A 14,248-nucleotide genomic window follows, 5' to 3' on the forward strand; every position below is an offset into this window, starting at 1 on the left:
ATATATATATAGTATCGTGAAATTTTACACAATACTATCAGGCAGATCGATATAAACAGTGAACATCAATATTATCCTCGTGCGTATACAGTAACAATAAGTATCATGCTTTTTTGTTACTTAGAAAAATAAAATAAAATAAAATAAAATAAAATAAAAAAAATTAAAAAAAAAAAGAAAAAAAAGAAAGAAAAGAAAAAAATCGTTATTAGAGAAGAAAAAGAAAAGAAGAAGAAACTGAATGAGATCGTGCACTCGGAACTCCATTCACGTATCTTTTCGTTCCGAAACGTCAGACATGTCTATAGCACATTCATGTGTCCTCGATCCATTCTCGAGAACATTGCGTCGTTCGTTTGTGTATCGATGCGACGTTCTCGAGAACCACCTAATATAAAACAAATTAAAAGAAAAGAAAAAAAAAAATCCCCCTCCAAAAAAAACGAACAAAACAAATCGAAAAAAAGATAAAGGAAAAACGCGAAACGGTGAACCATCACCCGTAACACACATACACACACATATACACACGTACACACCTTTCTCTTGTACAATAAAAAGCAAATAAAAAATCAAGTGAAAAAAAAAATTTTAAAAAAAATTAAAAAAAATGAAAAATTCGAAAAAAAAATTTTGCTGAAGGCAAGGATCTAACTATCTAGGAACGAGTGTTTATAAGAGTGCGCGGAAAGTCCAAAATTTTGAAGGTTTCTCGATCGATCCATTCGTTTCTAGAATCCTTCTCGGACGTTCCCCCTTTATATTATAATCCTTTCTCTCTTTCTCTCTCTCTCTTTCTCTCTCTCTCTGTATCCCTCCCTTTATATTCCGCCCTTTTTCTCTCTCTTTGTCTCGAACACGATATAATATAAAAAAAAAAAAAATTTCAAAACGGACGAGACATTTAGTGAACACTCGCTTCCATTAACCCACGAACACATACAACACAGCACAATATTAACACGATACATACACACAGAGTTAGAAAAAAGACACGAATAACACACGGAGTAATCACGGTGTAACACACTCTTAAAAAAAAAAAAAAAAAAAAGTGCATATTCATATACTGACAAGAGGACCCCGTGCACAAACAGACGCACGATTTTATATGGAACATAATTGTGGAGGTAAACTGCGAGGCTGCGTGTGTTTTAACATATGAATGTGTGAGTCAATTTTGTCTGAATGAAGGGGAAAAAAAGAGAGAAAGAATGATGATGAAAAAATAAAGCAGCATCGAATACATTACCATGTGTTTATGTGCTTGTACAGCGTACACAGGCTGTCACGATACACCGACACGGCCCCTGACTTCCTAAATAAAAATGTGCGGGGAGGGGAAAACAAAAAAAAAACAAAAAATGGTATGGATCCGATTTTTTAGTCAACCGAGAGTCGTACGTACTACACCCATGATCACACGACCCTCACGTGAACGAATCGTTGTAACCGTGACGAAATTCTTTTAGGTTCTCGGTACGGACGAAGAAGCCCCCCTTCCTCTGTGTCGATACGTGTCAACTTTGAGAAACGAAAAATGACCGCCGTGAGAGGAGAGGGTGAAACCGATTTCTCGATATAAGGTCGCCCCGCTGGGAAACGAACACACATTAAATTATTAATTATCAATTATCGCTACAACCAGAATATTTATCACTAGAACTACCTCCAACCTGCGTGTTATATAATTAAATATTAAATTTATATCGTAATATCCTTTTCCGTTGAAAATTATCTCTCAATAATCGCGAAAGTGAAAAAAGCGTTTAGGTAGTTCTAGTGTTAAAAACAAAAACGATCGATTGACAATATTTATTATACATCTTATTATACATTTATTTCCATTCTTGTCCCCTAATTTTCTTTTCTATTTCATATTTTTATAATCATCGCTTTCATTACTCATCGTGCGAAAAAACATATTATATTACACGATTCGGCCACGATCGCTAAGAATTCGCTCCATACCAGCAAGCAACAATTTCTTTCGAATCGATTCCTATACTCGACCGTGTATCTCTCGTTGTAGAATTGAAACGCGTGCAAAAACGTTCCCGTCTCTGTCTTATTTCCGCGTGCGAGTTGGAAATCCATCCCGTGTCTCTCTCTCTCTCTCTTTCTCTCTGTCTCTCCTCTCTCTCTCTCTCTCTCTCTTTCTCTCTCGACTTTTGGAAAGATGAGCACGGGAGGATGCACCACTGTTACTGAAAGTTCCTGCCACTGAAAGTGTACACACGCGCTGCAACCGTGGGCCGTGTGGCGCGAGAAAAAAAGGGGATCGGTGTATCGTGAAGGCCGTATGCACGTTAGCTGTTACTCCATTCGTAGGATCGAGGTCGTTGTAAAGAGATAACGCACGACGGCAGGGTCCATGTGCTTCGACCTGGCAATAGGGACGATTATTTACCGTGAAGCACGAGTTATATGCATAATTTGTATCCTCCCTCGGCAGTTGTACATTCTGTATCTTTCTTGAATAAACCGAAATAAATTTTTCTTTTAATTCCTTCAGCCAAACACGAGCCGCTGCTCGGCGACGATTAGGTGGAATGACACATTCCGAGAAGCTGATATATCGGCGCGATGTTGCCCGGCCACGAGGAAGTTCGTGGAAGTGGGCCTTCCAACGGGAAGAATATTGATTTCGACATTTCGGATTCTGTAGCCACTCCACCTTGTCGACGTTGACGTTTCTTCTTTTCCCGGCCCGACACCTTATATCCCTCGGTTAATCATCGTCAATCGTGCATCATTTATCGTGGCGTGAAATAAAGCGGTAATGGCATGTGTACGAAAGGAGGGGAGAAAAAGAAAATTTTATAAGTGTAAAAAAAGTAGAGAGATTAAGGGCGAGGATTAAAGGGGGAAGATTTTTAATTTTTTATCGTACGACGAAAGATTGATACGTTTAAAGTAATTATTAGATTTAATATTTAAGTTTCTAAGATTTGGTTGCAAGGTTTTAATCGTTACTCGTAGTTAATTGGAACAAATACTTTTTTGGTTTTATTTTTATTTTTTATTTTGATAAATTAAACCTGCTAACCTGGTGTTTAATTGTTTAGATAATACTTTTTAGAACGGAGAGGTAGGCCATTGATGCTTTTACTATCTATAAATAAATTAGGCAAATGTAAGGGAAGAATTTAGACAATGATAGTTGATGGTTTTTATAATTGAAAAATAGCTTACAACGCCAAAAGTTTCTAAAGAAAATACGTAAAACTTGCCAGCTGTTAGGTATAACGGTTTCTGCGCTCGAGCGATACAAAATATTAAAGACCGCGTGTACTGCTCTGGTAAATCGTACCAATTAGTAAAGTAACAAGCCATTTGCACTTCGCTACTCTGAAAATAATAGCGATTTATAGTTTTATTAAAACTGTCTAAGTGTAAATTGTGTAAGTGTTTTAATAAATATTCATGACACATTTCGATTAAAATGTTCCTAGAAAATTATAACTTATCCAAAGAGTAATTAATATAATAAACAACTCAACAGGATATCTAATTAATTTTAAAACTAGTTTAGAATTTGTTAATCCCAATCAATTAAATTAAATTATTATATTTCAAAAATTGTAAGTTGAAAAAAAAATTTAAATAAACAAAAATTCCTCTCTAATTATAAGATTTTTGATAATTACCTCGTTAATGAGACACTCTCCCAAGAAACAATAGCAGAATGCTAACAATATAACAGCACAAGAGTAGATTATAAAATGTATCGTATTCATATCTTCTCCCGATTCGCTTGTCTAGAAAATATTTATAATTGCATGATCCTCGTTGAATTTAAAAAAAAAAAAATGAAACACACGCATCAAGTGCTTTTAATAAAGTGCAAAAATTATTATAAATATCTAAATAATTACAACATTACCATAAGTAATTGATAGACCACGATGCACAGTGAGAATATTAATCCTAATGTTTGTACAAACATGAGAGAACTAAACGTGTTCGCTAAAATATTCGCCAATCTACAATTAAATTAAACAAATGGATGATCATGCGATCCTAATATTTTCATCAAAATTCAAATATCAAAGTTTAGATTTATTTTAAACGAACGACTCACCGTAGAAGTTCGGTGTGCCGTTCAACGAGTGCCTTCATTTTCGGAAAATACATCTTCGGTTCGATATTGACGTTTCTCATGCGATATGCTACAATTGAAAGTTGACTGCAAAGATGGAACGTTAATGTCACCAGAAGACTATCCGCCCCGGTTGCACCGATCGTTAACAATGTACTCGTTGGTATCAAATAAACGCAGAACAAGGCGTACGTTTGCAGTTTCGTTATTTCGTAAACGTTATTCACTTTCATGGGTAATTCGAAAGGAAGGGTACAATTATTGTACTCTGTGAATCGATAAGATGTATTAATATAAATTATATAATAAATTTTTTTCAAGCGCGTGTGAATTATATACAATTAAAAAAATAAAATAATTAACGTTATATTTTGATGAAAATCAGTGGATTAAAAAAAATTTCGAAGATTTCCACGTTACAACGAAGAACGCGATAATAATAACTGAAACTTTTCACTCCACTCCATCTCAAAAAAAAAAAAAAAACGAAGAAAAGAAAAATCGGAAAAGCTAAAAATCCGGCTATCCACTCTCCGCTACTTAGGCCACTTATCGAAAACGAAGAGAGGGAAGAACGTGGAAGCCCATCGAGTACATAAATTCGCGTTTGCCCGACTGTTGGGAAAAAGGGAAACTGAACACTGCCGGTGGTCGTCGTGCAAAATCCTCGTCGAACTGTGACAACCTCGTAAAACGTAACCGTTTTGTGTATCCATGAAGGAAGTAACTGTCTCGCCACGAAACACCATAAACCTGCACACGTTAGGTAACTGTAAGCGCGATCATATGGATACAGATATCGAGTGCGTTTCCTGGATTCGAGCGATAAAGTCCGCATTAAAATCTTGATTTATCTTACCCGACTATCCGTGACGCGTCGATAATGCCCGCTGCTTTAATAAAACCGCCATTTTTACCACTCTTTTCGCAACGAACACCGGATCCAAAGACGTTCTTTCGACTTTTAATGAAACGTCATTCTCGATACACGGTGTATAAAATTAAGTTCTTGATGTTGAAATTCTCTTGATTGTTAATTTTTGCAATACCAAATATCTCTTTGCGATTATAAAAATTTGATAAGTGGATCGTCGTCATCGATAATGAATATATATATAATCTTTCGAAATGTAAATGTACGGAGAGTGCGTTAATTTTTAGAATTTAAAAAAGATACGCGCGAATTCTTCCCGACGAAGGATATCGAAGAAACATCGTCGATGAAGTTATAAATAAATATACTTTATTTTCCAAAAAACTACATCGGGACGGAAAGAAATCGGGCGATCGAACTTACTCGATAAAAGACAGCCGATGATTGGCTTGGCGTAAAACAACGTGGGCACGAAGAATAAAGACAAGGCCGACGAGGTGGAAAATAAAGTGGCGGCCACGTTATACCAGACGACCGTCCGCCTTTCCTCCGCCGAACGATACAGGCCCTCGTTCACGTCCCTCTTGACGACCGTCAGCAACGGTAGGACGAGATGCATATTCATCCGGAACATCACGGCCTTCAGCACTATCAAGATGGTTGGGAACGATAGCGTGATATTTTTCAATGTCTTCTCAAGGTCGTGTATATTCTGGACCAGTGTCACGATCTCCAGCCAAGTGAAGATCACGACGTACGTAATGTAGAGAAAGAATCGAACGTCGTTGCGATTATCTGGCCACAGGCCGGATAAGCCCAACAAACGTTTGCTCCACGAAATCACGTTCTTGTCGTAAAACAGTTCTACGTACGACGATATCGGCCTCCTCATCGTCGAGGACGCGACAACTCTGACACGGTATCGCGAGTCGTTAACGTTTTTATTTTATATATATATATATATATTAATGAAAGTATCGAGTATTGCAATTTATAGATTTTCGAATGTCTCGAAAAAATCTTGTCGCGATAAAATTAAAGCTCTCTTCGTGTCAACTTTAATTTGGTTTTCATCTTCGAGAATGGTAGAAGAGAACATGTTATAAGAATAACTTTTTGCTCTACAATCTTCTATAAGACGGTTGTAATAGTGGAAGAAAAAGGAAACGTAATTTCTTTCGTATCGATCTCGTTAAATATTTATCTTCGATTTGCTCGATTATGTACGTATCGTAAAATTCCAATTATTTACCAGAATTTCTAATTTTTCCAATGAAAATTGGTCTCCGTTTGTAAAAAGTTGGATTACTCGTAAGTGCAGGAAATTGGAGGTATGTAATTTTCATTGGAAAATCAGAAATTCTGGTCGGTTGGAATCGTGACAGTTCGTTCGATCGATACTAGTTCTCCATTAATGGGTAATTACACATTCCTCGATCGGTATTGTTTCGAGGCGAGTCACGCCATTGGCGCGAATTGCTCGAATCGTGACTGCAACTTTGTCAGAGACTTATCTGCATACGTTATAGAGTTTCGCTTAGTGCGACGATCGTGAGTGAACTTTCCGTGAGCGGACACGTAATTGAGCAATTATTACTTCCTGCACTACACATTTAACAATTTTTATTTTGCACGATCGGAAAACAATTATTTTCTTGCATCACTTTCCTTTCGTTTGATCGAAAACGCGTATTCGATTCGTATTGCTTCAAACTGTGACTTCCATCTAATATTCTAATATTTCAATTTATCAGGTTAAAAAATAAAAACTGGATAATATCCCTTCAAATTTTGTCTAATTTCTTAAATATTGCTTAACAACCTCATCACCATTTTCCATCATCTATCGATTCCATCAATAATTATCTACACTCGAGAAGATTATTTCAAGCAAGACAAACTATGAGAAGAGTACTCGTCGATTCAAGATTACGTCGATTTAAACATTTCGTTCCAAGAGACTGTTGCATTCTCTACGCTACGATTTAGAGATAGATCGCTAAGGTAAATCGATGGACGTAATTTGGAGTAATAGAGGCGCAAAGGACGGACAAGAAATCCTTTCCGATTCGAGGACGATGAAGAGCGCGTGTGCGTGGTGGCCGGAGCTTGCGACCGAGCTAGCGAATGCAACCAGTGTCATGCAGTCGTTGCACCGTGTGCACGTGGGGAACGTTGTTCATGCGAGGGGAGACACGGAAGCTCGTGGAGCACAGGGGCGTTAGAACGCTTTTAAAGGAGGGAGGAGTTCGAGTTTCAAGATGAGGTACAAATATATCGGTACGATAGGCGCGTTCCTGATCGCGACCACGTGCCTTTTGTCGGGGTTGATGTATTATTTCAGCCAAGGTATGCGATCTTTATTAATAAAAAAGTAATTTGATTTTTGATATATGGATCGATGGATTATTAAGAAATTATTTATTATCTGCGTGATTTAAAATTATCAAAATGTTTTATTTGTTTATATATTCCTGAGATTTTAAAATTACATTTCAATTATTATATATATAAGATTACTTCTTTTTCGTAGCGATTAAGGAATAAAATGGAGTTAATAAATAAAAAAAATGAAGAAATTAAATGATTGGTCAATTGCTTAAACAAATAACACATTCATTTTTCATTTGGAAGCTAGAGATCGATTTCGTGTTTCATTGAATCCTTATGTTTGCAAACAATCGTTGGAAATGCATATATGTCTTATCTATATCTAACTTTAATTTTTCTGATTTCAGATACTTGTCCAATGGGAACGTTCCTTTGTCAGAACACCACCATATGTCTACCCCAGAAAAATTGGTGCAACCAAGAAATCCAATGTCCATACGGAGATGACGAGCAGAACTGCTGTCGGTTCATTCATATTTATTTTTCGCAAAAAAAAAAAAAAAAAAAAAGAATTACAAAAAAATAATGGTTTGGACATTTTATTATTTGCACGTGACACTTTTGTATTGGGTATCAAGAGTATCAAAACCACCTCTTTCTCGGTCAAGAAACAAATTAAATTTAAAATTTAGTTACGATGTTATGACATTTTTATACGCCGCGCATCTTCTTCTTTACACTGTATAAATGCAAACCTTCCCCCTCCCTTTTTGTTGGAGCAAATATAAAAAGTTTACTTTGTATGCAGATGATTATCACGGAGTATTGGACTGGTTTGGCAGTGACAGAGATTCCAAAGCTGTGAAGGAGTTCGTTTGTGGTAAAGCAATATCCATAATTTATCGGGGAACGGAACACAATATCGTGTAACGGAAATAAAAATGCTACGATATAAAGAGAGATACGCAATGGACGAGATAAGAATTGTCAATTTACGTATTTTTCTCCTTTCTGCTAGATGCCACCGACGTTCCTGTCGGTTGTAAGTACGTGATGTGCCGTGCAACGTGTCAAGGATATTCGGAAATTCCACGAAACTTATCTTCTCAAACTACTTCCATGTAAGAATTTTAAATGTTACGAACGGGGGAATTCCTTCCTGAAGTGTATAATTTTTTAATTTTTATAACGTTCATAGATTACGTTTCTTTATCTTGGATGATTTCTTTTAGAACTTTGTACGATAGCTCGATTGAACACGTCTCAGCGGGTGCTTTCGCGCAATATTCCGAGATTCGTATACTGTAAGCTTTTTACTTAACTCGAATTTTATTAAACCAATTTTGAATATTGAAAAATGTAATATTAATGTTACTTTTTAGGTATCTTGATGACAGTAATATACGTGAGCTAGAGAAAGGAGCTTTCGCCAATTTAACCAAATTGTTCTGGCTGTGAGTACATGGAATGTAATTTTAATTCTCATATAAAATGATGAACTCGCATAAATTTTCGATTGAACAGAGCTTTGGATAATAACGAAATTAGTGAATTTCTCCCTGGACATTTTACCGGTTTGACTAAATTGGAATCTTTGAAGGCCAATAAGAATCGACTCATTGTGGCAGATTTCTCAGACTTCAAAGGAAGCGTTTATTTGAAACTTATGTAAGATAATTAAAATGTAATATTATATTAATTATTCGTAATCTTCTAGAATTCGTCTTATATCGTTATTATAGAAATTTGAACGAAAATCAATTGACTTCGAAAGGATTGCGGTTGTCGGAATTGCCAACGCTTAGCGAGATGTAAGTTCGATTCTTTCTTCCTTTTTTTTTTTTCAAATTAAACCCGATTTACATAAGAATTCAAATTTCAGATTCTTGGATGAAAATAATTTCGAATCGATTCCTCTGTTCGCTGGATGTCCCTCGTTAAAATCCCTGTACGTACGTAAGTAAATGAAAGAAATATGGAAAGATTAATCCCTCAAAAAAGCAACGTATCTCACAATTATTACAGTTATTATTATCATCGACTATTTTTCCAAAGTTCTATTCTAATTTACCACGTCTTAACACTCGTTAAACTTTAAATTTCTTCCCGCAAAAAAGTATCGCGGATAAATTCCTCTAAGAGGGTTAAAGTTATTCTTTTTTTTTTAACCGTTGTTATTTATGAACCACTGAACCAGAAGTATGCAAAGCAACAAGATAAAGGGGATCGAGGAGGACACGTTTCAAAATTTGGAGCAGCTGGTCGAACTGTAAGTTCCTCGCGTTACATCAATTTGCGTACGCTCCTTATGGCAGTGTAACGAAGTTATGTCCGTCGTACATCATCCGTGTGTCGTGTGCAAAACGGATTTTTTTCCCTTTCAGTAATTTGGCGTTCAACGAAATAACGACCCTCCCGCTCAATGTATTCCAACCGTTAAAAAATCTGACGAGCCTGTAAGTATACGAGGCACCGGTATCCACATAAATTGTAACGCTACACGTCTTAAGCTACGCGCGTGCTTGCAACATGTTTACCTGATATTTACCGTCGTACACACGGCGTTAGAAAAGCAAACGAGAGGAACGTCACGTATGCCGGCGTTAAAACTTTTATTTATTGTACCGGCACGTACGTGCGCGGAAAATAAGGCCGATACGAGTTTTGCCGTGTCGTTTTAGCAAATTTTATGATAGAATTAAAGCCCGTTTAAACGGGGATTATTATAAACCTGCGCCTGGTGTACATCGAATAATTTTTAAAATTGTTATTCATTACAGACAATTAGGTTATAATCATTTACATAATTTACCGATAACCGTTTTGAGCCCGTTGACGAGACTTCGCTCTCTGTAAGTTCTATTCTAAATTTCTATATTTTATACGGTTATTATCGTATTTGCGATTCGTGGAAATTTTTTTTTTCTTTTAATCGAGTGATTTTGCGCCCGATTTTTATTATCAGAGACTTGGAGGGTATAAATTTGGATTCGTTGGAGATAAATACGTTCGACGTGTTCAAGCTGTTGGACTTCGTGTAAGTAGATTCTATCTGTGTTACGTCGGACAAGTTTATTTCGTACGTAAAAGGAATTTGGCGAATATCATTTTACAGATACTTCAAGAAGTTTCATTATTGTGCCACGTATACACCCAACGTAAAACGATGTCGACCCACCAGCGATGGTAAGAGTTTGAGAAAAAAAAAAAAAATGATACGAATTTAATTTCTTTCGTATTATTCGATTATAAGATATTAAACTAAAATTAATTTAGACTTTATAACTCGGTAATAATAACTCGGTATAAACGTGTTCTTTCGGTTCATCCTTATAAATAATCGTGATTTACTACGTCCTATTAACTTACCTATGCGGCTTTAATCACGAACAACCCTCGCATAAAATAATCTGACGTTAATGGGTTATGAGGCTACTATTAGGCCATTAAATACATTTCTCACGAAATTACAGCTACTATAACATTATTTAATGATTTTAATCACGCTTATAAAATATCTACTAGTTATTAATATAATAACTAATAATAATTGTAGGGGTAATATTCCGATTAAACTTGTTATTAAACTTTTGACTCGTTCGAAAAAGAAAAAAAAGAAAAAAATATTAAAATGCAAATAATGGATTCATATTCGATGGCAATATTCTACACAGGCGTATCGTCGTTATCTCACTTGCTCGATAAAACTTTGTTACGAGCAGCAGTATGGATAATTTCTGGTGTCACCTGTGTGGGCAATGTGCTTGTATTATGGGGAAGATTCACGGCCAAAGACGAGAACCGTGTATTAACTATCATTATTCGGAATTTAGCAGGTAAATTATATTTTTAAATATTATTTAATTTATTTAACTGAATTTATGAAATTAAGAGTGGATCGTAGTTAATCTTATGACTAACAAATATCATTATCCCTATTTTATAATAATATTTATAATCAAAAAGTTATGCTAATGTTTTCGATATATCGTGTTATAAAATATATTTATTTGAAACTTTATTTAAAAAAAAATCGATCTCGTTTGTTGTTAACGTTGTAAAAATGACACGATCTATCTCAATATTATGCATCGTAAATCATGCAAAGAATCGTATAATCTTTTTACAGTCTCCGATATGTTGATGGGATTGTATCTATTCATAGTCGCTCTTGCGGACATAATATTCCGCGATAATTATTACCAAACTGCCAGCATGTGGATGTCCTCCTGGTTTTGCACATTCTTAGGAATTTTGGCAATGACGTCTTTGGAGGTATTTCGAATAAATTGCGAATTCGTTAACTATTCCCAAATTTCATGTTCGAGTCTCGACAATTGCTCAGAAAGACGGACAGAATATTATCAATATCAAATCTTTTTTTTGATTATATATATTTATTGAAAACTTATTCGCAATTTTCTTTGCACACTTTTCTATAATTTAAAAGATTGAAATATCATTCACACCGAGCTGTACAGATTCTTTTACTTTAATATCTATTAAATATTCTTTGCACACTTTTTTATAATTTAAAAGATTGAAATATCATTCACAGCGAGCTGTACAGATTCTTTTATTTTAATATCTATTAAATATTCGAGTGTTTGTAAAGTAATCGAATGTTAATTCATTGAAATGGAATCGATTTATCAAGGTTTCTGTATTGATCCTGTCGTTCATGTCTATGGAACGATACGTGCTAATCGCGGCACCACTGAAAGGTCACCGTACCATGACACCCCAGACAGCATCTACATCGGTGATCATCATTTGGATCATAGGAATTACGCTCGCCCTCGCGCCAGGTTCATTTTCACCTTTCTTATCTGTTCGAGAATCTTGATCGGTGATAATATCTAATCTATCAAGATGTCGGGCTGCTTCTTAAATGGTTGCAATAATGCGAACCAGACGATGCGCTTGTTTCGTCATTTTGTGAATGAATTACATGTCACGTTGATTGTATTCTAATTGTATAGAAGAGAGTAACATTTAATGATTTTAAATAATGAATACTATTGAAATTCAAAATAATGAATAATTGCTTTCTAATAATTTAAAATTTAACGACGAATTGTGAATTTTTATTTTTTATATTTTACATTAAATTTTTTACAGTCGATTATCAGATTTTACAATCGACAGAATTGTGAATTTTTATTTTTTATATTTTATATTATATTTTTTACAGTAATTTGTTTATTCCTTCCTAAAGGAAAGGAATCAAATTCCTTGATTGCAAAAAATTCACAAATCTCTCTTCACTCGTTTCAACGTATCTCGAAGCACGAGTACAATCGAATTATTTTATTCAATCTAACAATTCAATCCAGAGAGATAATAACACGTTTCCAAACTAATTGTAATTCATTTGAAAGTGATCATCTGGCGAAGCAGCACGAGATTTTACGGAGTGAACGGAATGTGCTTTCCTCTGCACATCGACGATCCATTCCTAATCGGATGGGAATATTCGGCCTTCATCTTTCTAGGAATAAATCTTATGGGGTAAGCAGTGGCCATTTAAAAGAAAAAATCAGAAATCAGAAATAGTTGATTTAATAAATGTTTCTTCGTTTCGAAACGAAGGAGGAGCAGTTGTTAATGTTAGTTGGCGATTACAGGCTGATCACGATCGGTTTCGCTTACTTCGGTATGTTCCTGAGCATTTGGAAAACGAGACACGCCTGTTCCTTGTCTGTCGGCGATTCTGAATTCGCCTTGCGATTTTTTCTCATCGTTTTAACGGATGCGGCCTGCTGGGCACCGATCATCGTTCTGAAGATTAGAGCTTTGTTGAAGTATCCCATTCCAGGTGAACTATTTTAAAATTGCATCGTCCAACTATGAATGTTAATCGATAACTGATAATTCGATTTGCAGAGTTAAATTGCACGTTTGATTTAGAAAAAGAAAAGAAAAAAAGAAATGGATGCTCGAGTTCAAAAATAATTTAATGGAATATTACATTTTGTTACAGCCGATCTTCACGCATGGGTGATAATTTTTATATTACCCGTGAATAGCGCGGTTAACCCGTTGTTATACACGTTCACCACTCCGAAGTTTCGGGAGAAATTGCACGACGAATGGTTTAGAAAAGTGCATAATTGCGTGACACGAAAATCCTCCCAAGGTATTTCATTGTAATTTGAATATTGGATTAAATTAAACTTAATTTAAAGAATGAATAAAATTGACAAGGAAATATTATAGATTCGCGGATATCCACGACGATAAACAAGAAGAATATAACGTCGTGTTTGAACAATGGAATTAATAATTACGACGATAAAATTCCATCGTTGTTTCAATTTAATAAAGAGAAAATTGTGAGTGTAAAATGCGATCACGTTCTATGAACTTGTATTATATTACGATTCATTCGAGAAAGACACTTACTTTCTTGAAAAATTGATATCAAAATTAATCGTATCAATGCTTACAAGCCATCGATTCAACAAATTAACTCTTGATAATAATAATTTTATAAAGAATTATACACTATCGTTGAATATTCAATGGAAAGGGAAAAAAACTCTTTCTCTGTATAACTGCTGTTGCATATAAAATAAAACATGGTTTCTGAAAATTATATGAGAGGAAAAAAATTATTATGCATCGATAAAAAGAAAAGAAACGATTCAATATCGTATTAAAAATTTTCAACAAAGTAATAAGTTAATAAACCTATCCTAAACGATTATCACACTATCAATCAAAGTCAATGTCAAGAAGATAAAAGAAGATAAAAGAAGATAAAATTATCTACATATAGACAAAGTCGATCACGCGTAGGTGGTAAGTAGTCACATTGACATTAAACGTAAAATTCAATGCCACATTGTTCAACGATTCACAATGATCAATCCCGTATTTTACGTCGTATTTTACCGGAATAAATTGAAGATCATTGGCCGGCGAAGCTCCAACTTATT

The 14,248-nt window shown here is 35.1% G+C and overlaps 2 protein-coding genes across 6 annotated transcripts; one reads left to right on the top strand and one right to left on the bottom strand.

Moving 5' to 3' along the window:
- Positions 1-2,168: 2,168 nt before the first annotated feature.
- On the bottom strand, positions 2,169-5,925 carry LOC102678658 (odorant receptor 9a-like). Of its 2 annotated transcripts, XM_006625090.2 has the most exons (6): positions 5,400-5,868; positions 4,085-4,370; positions 3,887-3,986; positions 3,651-3,761; positions 3,196-3,351; positions 2,169-3,115 (listed from the first exon to the last, which is right to left on the bottom strand). In XM_006625090.2, the coding sequence occupies exons 1-6, from the start codon at positions 5,866-5,868 to the stop codon at positions 3,065-3,067; spliced, it is 1,173 nt and encodes a 390-aa protein (XP_006625153.1). In that variant the 3' UTR covers positions 2,169-3,064. The 2 variants fall into 2 exon arrangements, with proteins under 2 accessions (XP_006625153.1, XP_006625152.1); XM_006625089.2 differs by lacking the exon at positions 2,169-3,115 and having other exon boundaries at positions 3,126-3,351; positions 5,400-5,925.
- On the top strand, positions 5,914-13,740 carry LOC102678870 (relaxin receptor 1). 4 transcript variants are annotated; one of them, XM_006625093.2, is made up of 21 exons: positions 5,914-7,325; positions 7,715-7,828; positions 8,116-8,187; positions 8,326-8,428; positions 8,540-8,611; positions 8,690-8,761; positions 8,832-8,975; positions 9,050-9,118; positions 9,190-9,255; positions 9,505-9,576; positions 9,692-9,763; positions 10,088-10,159; positions 10,273-10,344; positions 10,423-10,493; positions 11,030-11,143; positions 11,437-11,582; positions 11,965-12,115; positions 12,689-12,818; positions 12,935-13,125; positions 13,291-13,446; positions 13,527-13,740. In XM_006625093.2, exons 1-21 carry the CDS (start codon positions 7,238-7,240, stop codon positions 13,670-13,672), a joined length of 2,193 nt encoding a protein of 730 aa, XP_006625156.1. In that variant the 5' UTR covers positions 5,914-7,237; the 3' UTR covers positions 13,673-13,740. The 4 variants fall into 4 exon arrangements, with proteins under 4 accessions (XP_006625156.1, XP_006625155.1, XP_006625154.1 ...); XM_006625092.2 differs by having other exon boundaries at positions 9,508-9,576; positions 10,982-11,143; positions 13,527-13,738; XM_006625091.2 differs by having other exon boundaries at positions 10,982-11,143; positions 13,527-13,736.
- Positions 13,741-14,248: the final 508 nt, after the last annotated feature.

The sequence above is a fragment of the Apis dorsata genome, unplaced genomic scaffold (genome assembly GCF_000469605.1).
Source record: "Apis dorsata unplaced genomic scaffold, Apis dorsata 1.3 scaffold_1261, whole genome shotgun sequence".
Lineage (NCBI taxonomy): Eukaryota > Metazoa > Arthropoda > Insecta > Hymenoptera > Apidae > Apis > Apis dorsata.